This window comes from Cyphomyrmex costatus, unplaced genomic scaffold (genome assembly GCF_001594065.2).
Source record: "Cyphomyrmex costatus isolate MS0001 unplaced genomic scaffold, Ccosl1.0 scaffold69, whole genome shotgun sequence".
Taxonomy (NCBI): Eukaryota; Metazoa; Arthropoda; class Insecta; order Hymenoptera; family Formicidae; genus Cyphomyrmex; species Cyphomyrmex costatus.
The window spans coordinates 1,242,242-1,258,950 of record NW_017280255.1 but is presented as its reverse complement, the minus strand read 5'-3'; the positions used below and the strand labels follow the sequence as shown (position 1 = coordinate 1,258,950).

The following is a 16,709-nucleotide window of genomic DNA, read 5'->3' as shown; positions in this document are numbered from 1 at the left end:
ACTCCCTTAGGTATAGAGATTATATCACAAAAGAGCTTCCTCTTTCAATTGCTCACACACGTAAAGAAAGAAGAGTTGGACTTTGATTTTTCCAGAAAATCTACCGTTAAATTTGAGAGTGTAAGCTCTCTTTGTACGAAATATTCTCCCCTTCATTCTAAAAAAAAAAGAAGAAAAAAGAACTTTATCCTTCAAGTTCGAGGCCGATGATTCTCACCACACGTGTGTGTCTGCTGTCTGTGTCGAAGACTTGAACTTTCGTGCTGTTCTAAATCAATACGGCAAAACGTTACAAAGCAAGGATGTATCGATACGGTGGGAGGCACATATATACCAAACAAAACTAGATCTGCGATCTACGAAACACGGAACGCGATTTATGGAGGCGATGGATTTAAAGGTGAAACATACGCGAGAGGACTTTGTGCGTCATACGTGTATACACCTCTCTAGGTTCTGAAAAAGAGGAAAGAAGGAAGAGAAAAGTGAAGAAAAGGAAGTATCTTACCGTTTGAAATGCTCCCTGATGCGATCCTCTCGGATGTTTTCCGGCAGATTTCCAACCCACAGGTGACGTGTCTCTCTAACCATTTTGCTCCGAACTCTTCATTTGGGATCGGATGTTGTGGTATCGTTTGGAGGCACTGTACAACGACACACAACCTCGACCAGGGCAGAATAAATTCACCAGACACTCCACCAACACACAGAAAAAAACGCGCAATTTTCCGATCGATTAAAACAGGCCGGCCTCCACCCTTCTTCTCTCTCCTTAGGAACTCTGAATCCGCCTCCCCTCCTTGCTCCTTGTCTTGGATTAATCTCTACTAGAGAGATCTCAATTCGTCCCTCTCTCCGCCACGCTCTCCCAATTTCTGATATCACTTGGGCAAAACGTGAATCACTAGTCACTGATAGTAGTAGCCGGTATTGCCGGTAAGAGCTGATGAGCCCAGTAGACACGACGAACGCTGTCGTCGTCGAGGACGCGGCACGTCGTAGATACGATCGCACGTGCGTGCGTGGATGACACGGCAACAACGGCCGCGGCTATCACCGGGACGGCGACGACGATGACGACGACGACGGCGGCGACGACGACGACGACGGCGGCGGCGACGACGGCCACGGCGACGTGGCTCTTGCGATCAGGCTTATGCGCCGCGACGACGCGCTCCGACGTCGAGGACGCGGGGGAGAAGGTCGAGGAGGAGAAGGAGTAGCAGGAGCCTTGATTAAAGCGGACACCACTGACGATTACGACTGCGAGGATCAGTAGTAACGTCGCCGGAGAACACCACATCGTATATCACTCGTGTCGCGAGTTGCAGATACCTTCACAGTGCGGCCTCTCGCTCCTTCGATCACACGTCACTTAGCCACGAGCACTTCCCGGCGCTGCTGGGCGCGGGATCCGATCCATCTCGGCGCGGCATAATTCCACGCGACGCACCCGCGTTCGTGTCGTCGCCGCCGCCGCCGCCGCCGCCACCGTTGCCGCTGCCGCTAAACGACGCGCGCGTTTTCTGCTCCGCTCCGTTTTTCCGTTGGAGCAGCGGCACGGTACGGCAGGGCACAACACGGCACGACACAGCGAGACACGATAAGAAGACACGGCACGGCACGGCACGGCACGACACGACACGGCACGACACGGCACGGCACGACACAGCACGACACAGCACGACACGTCACGGCACGCTACGCGGCACGGCACAACGTCACTAACAGACGCGCGAGAGCGGGCGCGCGCGCGCGAAAACGCGCGATTCTCTCGTCGCCGAAGCGACGAGCTTCGGTCGCACTTTAGGCGCCGCGGCGTGCGTGTGCGTGTGTGTGCGTGCGCGTGACCCACTGCTGATAACGCGAATCAATTCTCTCCTTTTTAGCCGCGCGAGACACGGCGTAATCCACGTAGCGCGTAACACATATACCACAGGTAACGCAAGCGTTGCGTTACACACACATATACGTACGTAAAGATATTACGTGCGACACGCGTGGAGAGCGTAACCAAGTTGGGCTCGCCGAGTGTATTCACTGCAGGGACAATCGCTTCTCTTTTCCCTCTTCACATCACCGACGTATATACTTTCGCGACCCGAGGGTATTCGCCACTGTTTCGCGGCGAGGGCGAAACAAAACCCACCATCCGAGTTATCTCAACGCGCGAATCTCGATCGCGTAAAACTCCCGTTGTCGTCGCGCGAACGTATACGCGTGCACGCGCGCGGCGATGCCGAGACGTCCGGCCGGGCACATCGGAAAAACAAACTTCACTCTCGCTTACTTATATATATCTCTATTTCCCTCGGCGTTCCTACTCGTCGTTACTACTCGTTCGTTAGGATCGAACGCCTCCGCGTTTACAAACTTCACTCCGCTTTACTCGACTTCACACTCAGGCCATGTAACGCAGACGGAGCTGACACTTGGGCTCCTTCTCACTGCACTACACTACTCAGAGTGACGTCACCGTGGCGGGAGCAGAGCGAGGCTCGCTGGCTAGGCATCGCTGTTTGCCGCGTGGTGGGGCAGCCGAAGTAGGGGAGCGGAACGAGTCTACATGAGAGAGATCGCGATCGTCGCCCGCCAGGCGGTGAGGTCGCGCCAAGCGGGTAGGGGCCGATGCAAGAGAGGGGGAAACAACGGGAGGGTGCGTGCGCGCGCTGGGGGGGGGGGGGGGGGGGGGGGGGGAGAGAGACTCGTTCGAATCGAAGCAAGGACAGGTAGGGAGGACTCGTAAGTAGAGAAGGGATAACGGGTCGAACGAGCTAACCCCCGAGCCGCGCTTCTCCCTTTCCTCCCTTTCCTCCCGCCGGATCATCGTGCTCGGTCTGTCTCTCTCTCTCGTTCCTCCCTTCGTCCCTCGGTCTTTTCCCTCCTGCCCTCTCTATTCCGTAAGTCATTCGTTCTCTTCCTTCTGCGCCACCACCGCCGTCGCCGTCGAGTCAAATCCTGTCTGCCATCTTTGTTTTCTCCGCACCTTCCCCCCCCTCCCTCTCTCTCTCTCTCTCTCTCTCTCTCTCTCTCTCTCTCTCTCTCTCTCTCTCTCTCTCTCTCTCGCTTCGTTTCGCGTGCGCGCGCACACACACGCATTTTGCGCTCTCTCTCTCTCTCTCTCTCTCTCTCTCTCTCTCTCTCTCTCTCTCTCTTTTTCGTGCTTCAGGGACGGTTTAGGGGCAGCCAATTACCCGGGGCATCGGTACTTTCTACCAAGAATAAAGACGGACAATCGGATTATTACGAAAATAAAAGTGCTTAACTTCGTGACGTTCCCTCTAATCAAGGAAGTAACGATCAAACAAACGTGCCGGAGCTTGATAGCGCGCATTAATGAGCCATGTGGGCGGATAAGCGTTTTTCGCGTAAACGTAGAATCGCAGGATTCGGCGTGGCCGAGGAATAAGGATCTTTTAAGTGGTTTCTTGCTACGAAAGTTTCTGTTATTCTCTTATTTTATCCCAATGATTTTCGAAGCGTGAGCGAAACGAATCGCTTCTCTTAGGATCATAATACACATACTGGTGTCATTTCTCCTTGAGACTCCAAATTCTATATCAGGATAAAGCGCTTGAAACTGTGTTCTTTTTGTATCCAATTACTGATCGTTATTTATATGAAAACTTTATGTTCGCCATGTGTACAACACGACTTTTAAAAAATCCTACGGTATCCTTCGTTAAATTTCTGTTTCAGGTAGTTTTCGTCGACAATGAGTGCCTTGTATGCATAATGCACTTATTATATTAGATGTACAGATACTCCGCATCGTTGAGACAAATAAAAATGTACAAAAGTATTATAAAATAAAACTCAAGAAGTATAAAATTGAAAATATAAACGACTATCGAATTCTTATTATTCTACCAATCGTATTTAACTAATGTCTCTCTGTAGCCGAACTAGAGTGTACGTACTTTTATTTCACTCCGAGTGAAATAGAGACGTATGTACATTTGATATTCGATGGAAGAAAGTACCAGTGCAGTCTGCTGCGGGAAAAATGAAAATAGACCTCTGGACATTCTTTTTGTCGCAGCGGTATATCTTAGGCAGACACAGAGGAGAGCGAGGCGAGAGACAGCGTCGGTCTGTTGGGGGTGAACAATGCGCTAGTGGCGTGCCTGCTTTGCCGCCATCTTGTCTTGCCGTGTCCGCGGCGGCTGACTGTTGTCATGTCCCTGCGATCGTTGTCGCGCTCCTTCGAACGCCGTCACATCGCACGTTCGTATGTCCGAGCTCGCGAGCAACGACGGTATAACGTCCAGTCCGTGTGACTGCCGTCGGGATGTTACTTGGCTAGAGAGAAAGCGGTTTCCGTCGCGGCCGTGCCGAAAACGGGACACGTTTTCGCCATTCGGGAACGTCGCCGTCACCAATTTTCACGGTCGTGTGTCTTGTGCGCTGGTGAATTTCTCTTCCCGGCTGATGTTTCGCCGATACTCAAATCGATTACTCCCGAAACGAAATCCTCCGCTCTCTAAATTTTCCAGTGAAAATTGAGCCAGTCTTGAAACGGTAAAGAGTGGCTGAGTTTTCAGTCTTCAAGATTAAGATTTCACTCGTCTGTGAGTGACAATTTCCGTGTCGAAAGGTTTAGTCGGGACGGAACGGAAGTAATTATTCGTGTAACGTTGAAAATTAAACTCGACAAGATCGCAATAATTTTCGTTACAAATAATCGTAGCGAGAAATATTATTACAATCGTATCGATATTAACAATTAACGGGAATTATTCGTTCTGATGTTTCGCACCTTTGAGATTTTCAGGATTCGTAGAAATATACGTCGACTTCGTTATTGAAACTAGAGAAAGCGATTTCCGAGAAGCCTACGTGGAGCGTTTTGTCGAAGGACGACTCGTTCGTTTCGACCAGTTCATAGCCAAATAAATTCTCCGCGAATTTCTTTAACCGATTTATAGTTGTGTTATTTAAATTGACAATAAAGTCGTATTATTCAAATTACTGTTATTCTGAGAATCTCGGTATAGAGATGTGCGAAAATGACCCTTACTCTCCTCTCATCATGCATACGAAAATCTGACGCATCGACGCGTTTCGTTATTCCAAATACCTAACGAGTGGTACCAAAAAATATGACGAGGCTTATAGTTAGCTCCATATCCGCTTTGGCCGTTAAACGCAGTATTTGTTTAGAACGCAGTGAAATCTACGTTCTCTATGGAATAACGCTCAAGTGTTACGTTTTTCCTCGCATTCTTTTTTACTTCTACAATGAAGAGACGCGAACACACGTTTCTGAATAATATATCTGGATAATGCGATAAGCCCATAATTCTATAAATATAACGGGATATCTCGTTTTTATGACTATGTTTTGCTTTAGATATAATTTGACGTTTAATTTCGAATATATTATGAACGAAATTTTTTTTCCTTTATTTATTCGCGCGATACCTCGTCAAAATCTTCCCCAAACAAAAAATAATTATTCGACTAATTATGAAGCTAATTTAAGTTTTTTTTTCCGCTGTATTGGATCCACGATGATACTTAGAGCAATCATCTTTACTCAATTTGAAGATAAACGTCGCCATATATCTATCACGTAATCATCGATATCTTACATTTATCGTAAAGAATATAATATCAAGTAAATACACGTTCTACAATACGATGTATGCGACTTATTTTATTTCTCCTATTTGCCCTCACGTGTCAAAACTCGAAAAGTATATACTCTCGTTTACATGAACAAGTCCCAATTGTAAATATATGTCTGACGCGGCCGATGTCGCGCGTGTCACCATTCCGTTATGTGTAACTCCATCGCGATAATCCGTTATCGCTGCGACAATCCATTCGTTCACTCAGCGTAATGGAAGTTAGAATTGCTCACCTCGTCCGTCGATAATCGAACGGACCTAAATTGGATCGTAAGAAACGGGGACACCTGGGACACGCGGTGTATTAGATACAAGCATTGTCGCGAGTGACGCGAATGCACACGTGCTGATTGCCATGCTCCTAATACCATATACGTGCGTAGGCGTATGTCTTAATTCAGCGTGCGAGTATCGAGTCACGAAGAGGGTACGAAAGAGAGAGATAGCCTGATTGTTTCGCCATCTATATAGGACGAAGTTCTTTTAAATGCTGAGAATATTCGATACGAAAGCTGACGTTGAATGTTACATATTTTCGACGTAGTATAATGAAGTTAATAAAAGAAAATTTGATGCAATAGAATGTTTATTTTATTATATTATATGTATATTATTTTAACAGAGAGAGAGCATCGTTTATTGGGCACTTTGGGACAAGTCCGCACAAAATTACAGTAAAGAAAAATTAACGATCAAATTAAAAGAAAATTATACATGATTATAATTCTGAAGACAAAATAAGACGAAACATAGTTCAATACATCAAGTGCTGAAATGTAAGTTAGAGTGCAAGAGTACGTATGATAAGTAAGAGAGAGAGAGAGAGAGAGAGAGGGGGGGGGGAGGAAAAAGAGCGCGTGAACCGCGACTTAGCGGTTTCGCCACAAATTATCTCGGGCCTTCTGCGAGACAATTGATGATAGCACTTATCGCATTAGATAAAGCTATTTCTTCGCTCGTCATTGAGGCGCTTACCCCCTCCCCCCCCGCTCCCCGTGCTGCCCGAAGGGGTTACGACACGACGAGCGTGTAACGCACACGAGACGAGATAAATCGGGTGCATTAGCGGTTCGGCTTTGGTTCTCTTCGCGCCAGAGACGATAACGAAAGGCGCGATAGCGGCGTATTCTGATCGTTCAACTTTAATATCGGAGCTGCGGACAGATAAACATGTACGTTTTATATCCGCACGCACATGCGTGTGCACTCTTCGATTTTGCGCTAACCGAATTAATTGCAATCGAGTTACGTTACGTAAACCTGGCGCGGAGATAATGTACGAATTCGGTCCATTCGTTCGCCTGTTCGTTAACCGTTCTCGTTTTTAAAAGCCACACGCTTTTTCGGCTTTGTTAGGTTTTTTCAGCGGCTTTCCGCGCCGCCTAATGGCGGCGGTTCTCGGTTGCGTTTATTCAGCGGTTACGCCGAAAGCCTTTTTTTTTTTAGAGATAAAATAAATTCGAGCTTTAGCCTTCATTGTTCTTTTATATCCAAACTAAATATATGTGTGTGAGTCCCGCTTTTGTTCCTATATTATCCTTGGATTAAGCTTATTTTCGATTTTTCCTTATTGTATTTTGTTAAAAAAATAGATATATTTGTGTGTGTCATGTATAAACCTACTTGAATGCCGCAGTATATCGAACTTGTGTTTCTAGGTTTGCTAATTATAAACTTAAAACTATATCAGTCATACTTGCGAATGTTATATTGAAAGTGTTTTTTTAAATTAAGATATATAAATAAAAAAATAGCTTCCGTTGGAATCCCAGTGGATCTTGTTTCTATTCCCAAATGTTATATTTAGTTTCAATTTTTCATTACAGAAAGAGGAGGAAGTATATATTGATTATCGTTTATCAAAAAACATATAAATTGTAAAAATATATATAAATAATTGCAATGGATCGAGGTCCATTGATTTATTACCAAGCCTATCTAAATGCGGATCAATTATTTTTGCATCAATTACTGTAGATACATCGAAATCCTGGCGATGTGGTGCGTAGTGACATCTACCGGAGCATCAATTACTAAGACGATATTGCTGGTTACCAATAGTGGCTACTGTCATCTTACTGTATTATCACTAAAAAAAAAAACATACATATGATATGAAAACGTTATTTCAAATGATGGGAACACGAAAAGAAAAAGGAAAAAGCGAGAAATATTTCTTTTTTTTCCTGTTGGTTATGCGTTCGATGACGCGCGCAAGTCGCGTATTATTGTCGCTTCGTCACTTGGCAACCAAATATTGAATAAACAAACACCGTGGAGTCCCGTATATTACGATATAGAGAAAAAAAAACCGTTTGCATACGTTGAGGTACTTTATTGTTTCGGCATAAATAAACCACTGTCACTCTAAACGTACGTCACAATCGCGAATCGGGATCCTTTTTCCTGATTTCGATTCGATTTATCTGTTATTTTACTATTTTTGCGCGTTCGCGACGAATGAGACAAATATAAGCGTAGGAGATAAATATAATGGATGACAGATATCCCGAGTTCGCGGAAGACGCAGAAGAGCCGTCTGTTACGTCGTTGGATCCGAAAGAGCGCAAATTAGCGCGCCGCATCCGCATTCAACGACGCTTAGAAGCTCTAGCTAAGTAAGAACTTTTCCCTCGTGTTTGGCCGATTAAAAATAAAATTTAGGAACACAACAAACAGGTGATGAAAACTCGTGAATGGTCAAGCTGGATCTTCAGTGCTTAAATAATTCGGGGTGAATTTATTTATAATAAAATTTGAAAAGCGATTCACAAACTTTGATTCTCCTAATCCCTCAAAAATATTCTATAAAAATTAAAACCACATCCGCTGATGGTGATGTATGCAAACAATGAACGATATACTCTAAGAGAAATCACGATAACGTCGAAATGACGTTAAAATAAATTAAAAAGTGATTTTTAATAATTTTTTAGTCATTTCGATGTCATTTTGATGTGTTTTGCTTAGGTGATACCGCATAATATCGCGCAACTTTTCCGCGATTGTGTCTCTTGCCTTACAGCATTGAAGAATAGGATTTTTTTCGTTTAACATCGCAGCTATCCGATATTTTACAGAAAATCAGATATTGAAGATGAAGAAATTATCGAGAAGACACTCACTGAGAGACAAATACTTGCTAGTTTGGATCTGTTGGAAAAGTTGTCGTTGGAAGGCGACGAAGTGGTTGGTATAAGAAATGTTTATTTCGATTCGCAGATTTGTATCTGTGGATTATTCGTCATATATTTCATGACATGATACTAATAAAAGAATTAAGACATCGAACTAATCGTTTAATAAATTTGTGTGCAGGTGACGTCAGTGAAGGTGGCGAATGACGCCAGGGAGCTACAGCGACGAAGGGAGGCGCAGGAAATTCGAAGAAATTTGTTGAAGAAGCTCGAGGAAGATGACGAGGAATGCATGAAAAGGTACCGAAAGATCAACGACAAGTGGGCAAATATTCTCGCGTCCAAGGACCCGTTAGACATACACGCGGAAATGGAAGCCCAAAGTGCCAAGTGTCTGGAAATCTTGGAGAGGAAAGACGCCGTCATCGCGCAGTTGCGAGAAGAGTTGGAGAACGCCGATCTTAAATTCATTAATGATCAGAAAAATCAAAACGAGGATATAGACTTATTAATCAATAGGATGGACAATCAAGTTAGATATGCAAATAATAATTTGGACAATCATATTAATACGTATAAACTTAATGTATTAAGGGGGTTCCTATACTTTATTTATAGATGAACATCATGACTAAAGCTTACCGTCATGAGTTTTCGCTTATTAATGACGCAATAGACTCGGAGCATAAAATGCTGCTGGACACTCTTTCGGAGAAATGGGAAACGCTGTACAAAAAGTTACAGGAGGATAGCCTTGCGGGATTAGATAGACGGAAGGAAATAATACAAGAGTACGAGGAAGAGATGAAGAGAGTAATGATCGAGCATCAGGAGGAATTCCGGGCGCAGAAAATTAATTTCGAACTTGAGATACAGAAGCTTGAACAAGAGGTGGAGAACATGAAAGCGCTTTGTTTCATGAACATCGAGAAACTGGAGTATAGTTACGCCGTGCTTAAGCGACGAGAGGACGAAAACGCTATAGTGAAAAATCAGCAAAAGAGAAGAATTAATAAGTCGGTATTAAATGCAAATTGAATGATTTTATACGATTCAATACAGCGAGGCTTCGCATTTCTAGGTATCGTTGAATTAATTACGATTAACGGATAAATTGGCGTCCTTTTCAGACTTCAAGATATGGCCAATGGTCTGAAAAAAAATTATGCGGAGTTAGAAGAAAACACGAGACTTGAGATACAGAAGCTCACCGATCAAGTTATAAGAGCGCACAAGAATATTTTGGATTCAATAGAAAAGTCGAATCACTTCACAAAAATAAATGATAAGAAGTTTATGCAAATTTGGGATATGAATGAGACAAAAGCAAATGAGCTGCTCAATAAGGTGCACTATGGTAAATATTTTAATAGACGTCGAGAGATTAAAAATATAACGCATTTCAGATTTTAAACGCTGACAAAATTATATACGAACAATTATTGGGCGTGGAATGGAAACCACCTGAAAAAGTCTTACTAAAAAAGGAAGATTTGCCGTCTTATCGTAATGTGATGTATACAATAGCGGAAGGTAACAATTAATTAAATACATTTTTTTTTACCGAACACGTATAAAATTTTCTTGACAAGTGCACGTTTGCATTCTTTAAGAGAACAGATTGATCAACGAGAAAAAAATAATATGTAAATCTTATAAATCGGCGAGCACCATTGAGGAAATCAATTTAGAAAGACGATTATTAAATCATATCATAAAGCAAATTTCTGATCGTTGTGACTATTTGATCGAAGACAAATTGCTCGAGTTACTTTTACCTTATACTGTGAATGATCAGCTGGTCGTACGATTAGATAATGTGTTTCAGGTAAATATGCATGAGAGACGTCTCATTTCATTTCGTTATAATATTGTTGCATATTATTAGGCACTAAATATCAAGTCCGAGAAGGAGCTTGGCTTTCTCTTGAATTTCTTTCTGCCGTATGCATATTGTCCTATGTGTAGCAAGGACATGAGCAGATCTACCGAGGAATCTCCGTCTCTGAAAACGGAGTGAGTAAATGGTTACAAGTAAATAATATATTTTAATAATTTTGTAAACAAAATATTTGAAATATTAGCGTTGAACAAGCAGACGTTTGTGGAGTTACTGAGGAATTCACGAAAGACGAAGCTAAATTAATTGCCGCTGTGAAAGAAGCTATTCGTGATGAACAATTATCTACTCCTACCGATGAAATGAGCATTATAGGTGCTTCATCTCGAAGTTCTTCGACTGAAACATTAATTCCTATCGCGGAATGCACTTCAACTTCTGATGGATCTATTAGTGACATCGTTAAAGGTACGCGTACTTTTAGTTCCGACTTTAATAAACGGAAATTAATAGCCAAAGAAAATTTTATATTATAATAAAATTAATGTTAATTTTATTCATTTTGTACAGACGATGATCAAATGCAACGACGCTTATTGTGCGACAAAGGGCATTTGCTTGAAATAGAAGCTACATTTGTCAGTAGAGCGTTACGAGAATTCGTAGAAAGATATCATTTTGTTAAATGGAAAGAAATGCCAAAGACACTTCAAGAAAAATTAACAGAAAAAAAGACAGTCGTGTCACGAAATATGACAACTCAGGATATAACAGATTTTTGGAATCGATATAATGAAATTTTCCCAGTCGAAAAGGAACGACTTTGGGACGGTTTATTAGTCGGACTTAATAAGTATCACGAAATATTAAAAGAACGACATCATTTGAACACTGAAGTGAAATCTTTACGAACGCAAAATGCAGAATTACGCCGTTTATTGAAAACATACACACTCCAAGTAATGCCAGCAAATAACATATATTAAATATCACATTATATTAAAATATACTTGAAATATTATAACACCTTACATACTTTTTTAGTGTGAATGTGATGGGAGCTTACAAAATGATGCACGATCTATTCCTGAAGCGACTTAGGATAATACTTGTGAATATAAGTTTAACTTAAATTTGAATTAATTTGTAGTTCATTACATTCAGTATATAATTGTTGACAATCAGAATGTAAATATACATTATATTACTATATACATAATTTTGTAACTTTTATTGGACGATGGTCTATTATCTTATCAGATAATTTAAAAGATAAACTCTATAAAAATGAATTATTTAATCTTGATATTAAAGGGATTACAACTTCAGCTGCTTTTATATATTGTTTACTTGAAATTCTTGTTTTTTTTTCCTTCCGAATGAAAATATTTCAATAATTTAAAATTTACGAAAATTAAAATTACAATTATATGTTACACTTATTGACTCACAATTATGTTAATATACTTACGTTACATCTATATTATCATGATTTATTAATTAATAGGACATTATTTCGAACTATCTCGAAATATATAACTCAAATAAAATGCACCAATTATGTAACTTATTGCGGATATGTAAAATTGCCAGAAACAAGGCTGAGCGACAGAGATGGTATCTATTCCTTGGGAGGCTTATTTCGTTTTGGTCTCCAATATGGAACAATTTTTTTATTATTTGGATCCTTATGAGATCTGCTCGCTTTGTAAGCATGTTTGTCTGAATTTATATGCTGCAAATATATAAAATCGGGCGATATTAAATTTTAAATATATTATAGATTATGGTACATTCTCGATATTTCTATCATACAATATATGGTAAATTATATAAAGTAAATGAAAACAAAAATTATGGAGATAATGCCAAAACAAAGAAATATGATAATTATGAGATATCATATCATGAGATAGAACTAATGTGTACAAATATATATAAAATATTATACCGAATTATATTGAGAAATAGAGTTGAAGAACTTGTTACATATATTGCATCTAAGATAGGTCGTTCTCAAGGAAACAGGTAATTTACCCGCCGGCAATGCAGGACATCGGGTCTTGCCACCCCATCCACCTAAGCACCAATGTGCGATCAACACTATCTATATATCACAGCCGCAGAAGCGGTAATTTGTGATAATAAATCAGCTTGAACACTACATTCATGCTATAAAAAGATTGGTCATTAATGAGTGTATAATATTAAGAATAGATTATCTCTGTAATGTGTAAAAATAAAGTGTATTTTCGTGCGAATATAATCCATTAATTTACAAACTTTTTATAGCAATATAAGGGATTATATATAAATATCTATAGAATATTTTTATCAAATATAGGTTTTTTAATATGATTTTTATTAATATATATATATGTGTATTAACCATGATACGCATACCATGATGGTTTTAAATTTCATATAATTTTTATCAAAAAAGTTTGTTTCATATTATAAAAACAGTCGTTCTTTACTTTCTTTTAAAAATAAAAATAAAAATTTAGGAAAGTACACAATACACATATAAATATATATACATATATGTAATATCATTATACAAAAATTTAATAACTCGCATTATTTGATGTTCTTTATTTTTCATGAAATATGTTTCATATATAAAGCAGTCATTAAAAAAATAACAAAATATTTCTATAACACAACAGTATTAATAAAAAAGTAATACATATGTAAAATTTGTACATGAGAAGGAATTAAGAGGTACAGTCAAACAAACTTAGTTTATTAAATGTAACATATGCAAACAAGTCGTGACCAAACTGTTTTTCACGATAACATGTTAATAAGCAAACAAATATAATATTACTTATCTTTCAAAAATAATTAAATATTAAATAAATAATAATAAATAATAACGCAGAATATAACAACGAATTTGCAATTATCACTAAGCGCTTACTAGCACTGAAATTCTACAACAATAAAAATTATGTGAATGGCAAGCAAGTTAATTCCACATAGTTAATTCATAGAAAGAAGTGGAAAGCGAAAGTAAGCAATAGTGTCAAGCATGCAAATGCGAACAATACTAAGCTATAAACTAATACAACTGTATTTTTTTCTATTTTATCCAGGTACATGAAGCGATTAGTTTTAAGGCCATATGGCAGTGTTTTTCTTACCATATAGGATTTATTATTACCTCTCATTAATTTCTTTTTATGACGGCTTCCTGCAAATACATGTTATATGTAATTTTTAATATTATCCAAATTTTATAAGTTTTATGCTAAATTTATGATATATTGCAAGTAACATGTTGTATATTCATTACCATTGAGATGTGTTTGTAGTTGCTGAATAGAATTCAGGCACACGTTGCATACATTGCATTTGAGCCCATTAGTTTCTTCATCCTTTGTAAATGAGATCTTTGTTTCTTCAAGAGTTGCCATTATATTCTTAGATCTTACCTATAATATCACAAATACATATATATATATATATATATATTAAATAATAAAATACCATTCACTCAATCTTTTGTTTGTCTCCTATTATTACTGACTTGTTTGGCATGACGTGCACCCTGCAGGTGCGTATCTAATACTGCCTGACTCGTAAAGGAAAGGTCACAGTCTTCGCATCGAACAAGAGGCTTTTTTGTAGGCAGGTTACCCATTATATTATCGACCACTGCCTTTGTTATAGGATCGTCGAGGTTTGTATTCATGACATTCTCTGACGGTACAGCCATTTTTCCAGTCTACAACACATTAAATGTACGTTAATTGAAACTCCTTCTCGAGCGAGACATGTTTCCATTAAAATTAACTCGAAGACAATAGTGTATGCCTTTTCGTAAACATCAAAAGCGAATATATCTCTGTACGTATTATTATCTAGAAAGGGATTATTACATTTAATATATACCGTATTTATCGTTGTACGAAAGGCCTTATCTTAACGTAAAATTTCTTTCGGCACACACACACACACACAACACACACACTGCGCGCGCATTAACGTCGACTTGTATATATGCCGTTTGCGCTACGATAATTATACGATATTAAATCGGTGTAATGCGGCCGTTTCGTCGGAGTATTAAATACAATTGTGCTGGCGTGTGATAATTACCGTTACAGTTGTGCTCGTCGTAAAGTGGATCGGTATAAGCTGCTGTTGTGAGAACACAATTTTTTTTTGGGTCGTTCCAGGAATCGCCGTGTAAATATAGCGCTTTTTCAAATCACTGTTCCTCCGGTCGGGCAGACTGACATCAACGTGCGACCTCGTACAATCCAGCCTAGTACCGCTTGAGAGTTGCACCTGTCGTGACTCTCGTCAGTCTCGTCCCTCTGCGTCCCTCCTTCTAATGCTCGATCATATGTCCATCTATTTCACCCTTTCTATTCGAAAAGTGCAAACGGTACAGGTAACGAAGAACAAGTTCGCGGACGATCAATGAGGCGCTCCCGTTCTCTCACAGAACGAACGCTATTGGCTGTTCTGTTGGTACCTCTTGTCGTGGATTTTATGAATTTTCATGTATCGTGTCACGCGAAGGGTATCAAGCTCTTGTTATGGCAACATATTTGTCATTCATTTATTAGTACTTTGAACGGTTGTTTTGTATCATCACCGGATGACCACAACTAGAGATCCTTATAACAGAGGCCATAAATTGACAAATTTTTTTATTGGTTCGTCATTTTTGCCAACTTTGGTATAAGCGAGTTTTTTAATTCGTCGATTGATCAATCTTATTATATACGCACAAATGCAGCTTTTACAAAAGTAAATTATCTTTACGCGCATAAAGCGATTGATCAAACGATTAATTATCTACTAATATTATTACGTTATTTTATTATATACTATAACAATATGCATGTACATTCTTTTATTGTCAAAGGTAATTACATGATATCACTAGTTTTTCATCTCCTCCGATTGATTAAATTCCATTTCAATGTCAATCTCAATCTCAATTTAGTCACGACTTCACTTTTGTTTTGACAAAATTGTTGTTACAGGGTTTATAAACACGACTAATGTTAATTAACTCGAATACATCAGTTCACGTGCAACACCGTTATCGGTTTATTGTATTCCTCAAACATTCACGTTTTTGTATGTAGAATATTGTTGAGTTGAAGAATTCTATCAAGGATTAATGAAGATAGAATCGTTTAAGGACTTATATTTATACTGGCCGTAATCTCTCTGTTAATTTATGCCGTATTCTGTAAGAATTGACCAATTATAGTCGAATGAGAGGGGAGTAATCGACTATGATTGGTTGATTGTTAAGAATTACTTATACTTGCCGTAATTTGTAAGAATTAACCAATCACCGTCGAATGAGAGAGGGGAATAATCAATTATGATTGGTCAATTCTTACGGTATAAGTTAAGAGATTATGTGGCCAGTATAAATCAATCTGATCGTGCACGCAGTGCGGTCCAATCATCGCGAGCGAGTCGAAGACAATGGCGGCGGGCGCGGCCTAAGGCGAGCAGCCAATCAAGCGACTCGGTGCGCGTGCCGCTTAACGGCGGTGCGCGCGTGTGCGTGTGCGTGCGCGCGTATAGGTGCCCGTCGCGAAATATAGTAGCAGCCATCTTATATTTTGTGTCGGAGAAAAACAATTTGACCGTACAAATGTTTCGCGATTGTCCGTGAAGCCGCACGACGTAGGGAGGCGGTGCGCTCGATGAGGCGCGACATTTTTCGACCCTAGACCCGGACCACTACATTAGCAAAGGTTCGTATGAAAGCGGCGAGCGCGTCTAATCGGTTTTCCACCGAGGAGACGCGCATACAACAGACACGAACTATCCCCTCCACTCGCGGGAGAAATCCGGTCTCGCCGCGACGACGATTATATTTCCGCCGTTTCTCCATCGGCCGCCCTTTTAAAAATAGAGCGGCTCGCGTCACTCGTCGTCGAAGACCCCGGCGATGCTTCCGCGGTGGCGTCCGCGCCGTGCGCGACGCGCCCCGCGGTTAAAAGTTATGCAATCAGCTGATCGCCTAGCTACTCTCTGTCACTTGTCAAAGATAAATGTCAAAGCGAACCTCGGTCTAACCTGACGCGGCCGTACGCGCGCCGCAGCCATCCGCAGGTA

The 16,709-nt window shown here is 40.3% G+C and overlaps 3 protein-coding genes across 6 annotated transcripts in view; 1 reads left to right on the top strand and 2 right to left on the bottom strand.

Moving 5' to 3' along the window:
• Positions 1–1,045, bottom strand: part of LOC108780317 (protein split ends) — a 92,426-nt gene extending 91,381 nt beyond the window's left edge. For both annotated transcript variants that reach the window (XM_018547971.1, XM_018547972.1), the window contains exon 1: positions 509–1,045. In XM_018547971.1, the coding sequence (XP_018403473.1) occupies positions 509–591 (83 nt within the window). In that variant the 5' untranslated portion in view covers positions 592–1,045. The remainder of the gene's footprint in view (positions 1–508) is intronic.
• A 6,673-nt stretch (positions 1,046–7,718) lies between these two features.
• Positions 7,719–11,788, top strand: LOC108780332 (dynein regulatory complex protein 1). The gene is made up of 11 exons (XM_018548005.1): positions 7,719–8,251; positions 8,714–8,822; positions 8,952–9,302; positions 9,389–9,786; positions 9,901–10,117; positions 10,177–10,303; positions 10,384–10,598; positions 10,659–10,786; positions 10,855–11,078; positions 11,181–11,569; positions 11,655–11,788. Exons 1-11 carry the CDS (start codon positions 8,127–8,129, stop codon positions 11,709–11,711), a joined length of 2,340 nt encoding a protein of 779 aa, XP_018403507.1. The 5' UTR covers positions 7,719–8,126; the 3' UTR covers positions 11,712–11,788.
• LOC108780331 (zinc finger protein 385A) lies at positions 10,654–14,957 on the bottom strand. 3 transcript variants are annotated; one of them, XM_018548002.1, is made up of 7 exons: positions 14,715–14,957; positions 14,143–14,340; positions 13,909–14,047; positions 13,777–13,806; positions 12,562–12,689; positions 12,082–12,345; positions 10,654–10,775 (listed from the first exon to the last, which is right to left on the bottom strand). In XM_018548002.1, exons 2-6 carry the CDS (start codon positions 14,329–14,331, stop codon positions 12,232–12,234), a joined length of 600 nt encoding a protein of 199 aa, XP_018403504.1. In that variant the 5' UTR covers positions 14,332–14,340; positions 14,715–14,957; the 3' UTR covers positions 10,654–10,775; positions 12,082–12,231. The 3 variants fall into 3 exon arrangements, with proteins under 3 accessions (XP_018403504.1, XP_018403505.1, XP_018403506.1); XM_018548003.1 differs by lacking the exon at positions 14,715–14,957 and adding an exon at positions 14,495–14,660; XM_018548004.1 differs by lacking the exon at positions 14,715–14,957 and adding an exon at positions 14,508–14,660.
• Between the last annotated feature and the right edge of the window lie 1,752 nt (positions 14,958–16,709).

Coding starts and splice junctions, on each gene's coding strand:
- LOC108780332 (XM_018548005.1), top strand. CDS start 8,127: ATGGATGACAGATATCCCGAGTTCGCGGAAGACGCAGAAGAGCCGTCT. Junction 9,303..9,388: donor TCAATAGGATGGACAATCAA/GTTAGATATGCA, acceptor CTTTATTTATAG/ATGAACATCATGACTAAAGC. Junction 11,079..11,180: donor TATTAGTGACATCGTTAAAG/GTACGCGTACTT, acceptor CATTTTGTACAG/ACGATGATCAAATGCAACGA.
- LOC108780331 (XM_018548002.1), bottom strand. CDS start 14,331: ATGGCTGTACCGTCAGAGAATGTCATGAATACAAACCTCGACGATCCT. Junction 14,048..14,142: donor GTGCACGTCATGCCAAACAA/GTCAGTAATAAT, acceptor GTGATATTATAG/GTAAGATCTAAGAATATAAT. Junction 13,807..13,908: donor ACTACAAACACATCTCAATG/GTAATGAATATA, acceptor ATGTATTTGCAG/GAAGCCGTCATAAAAAGAAA.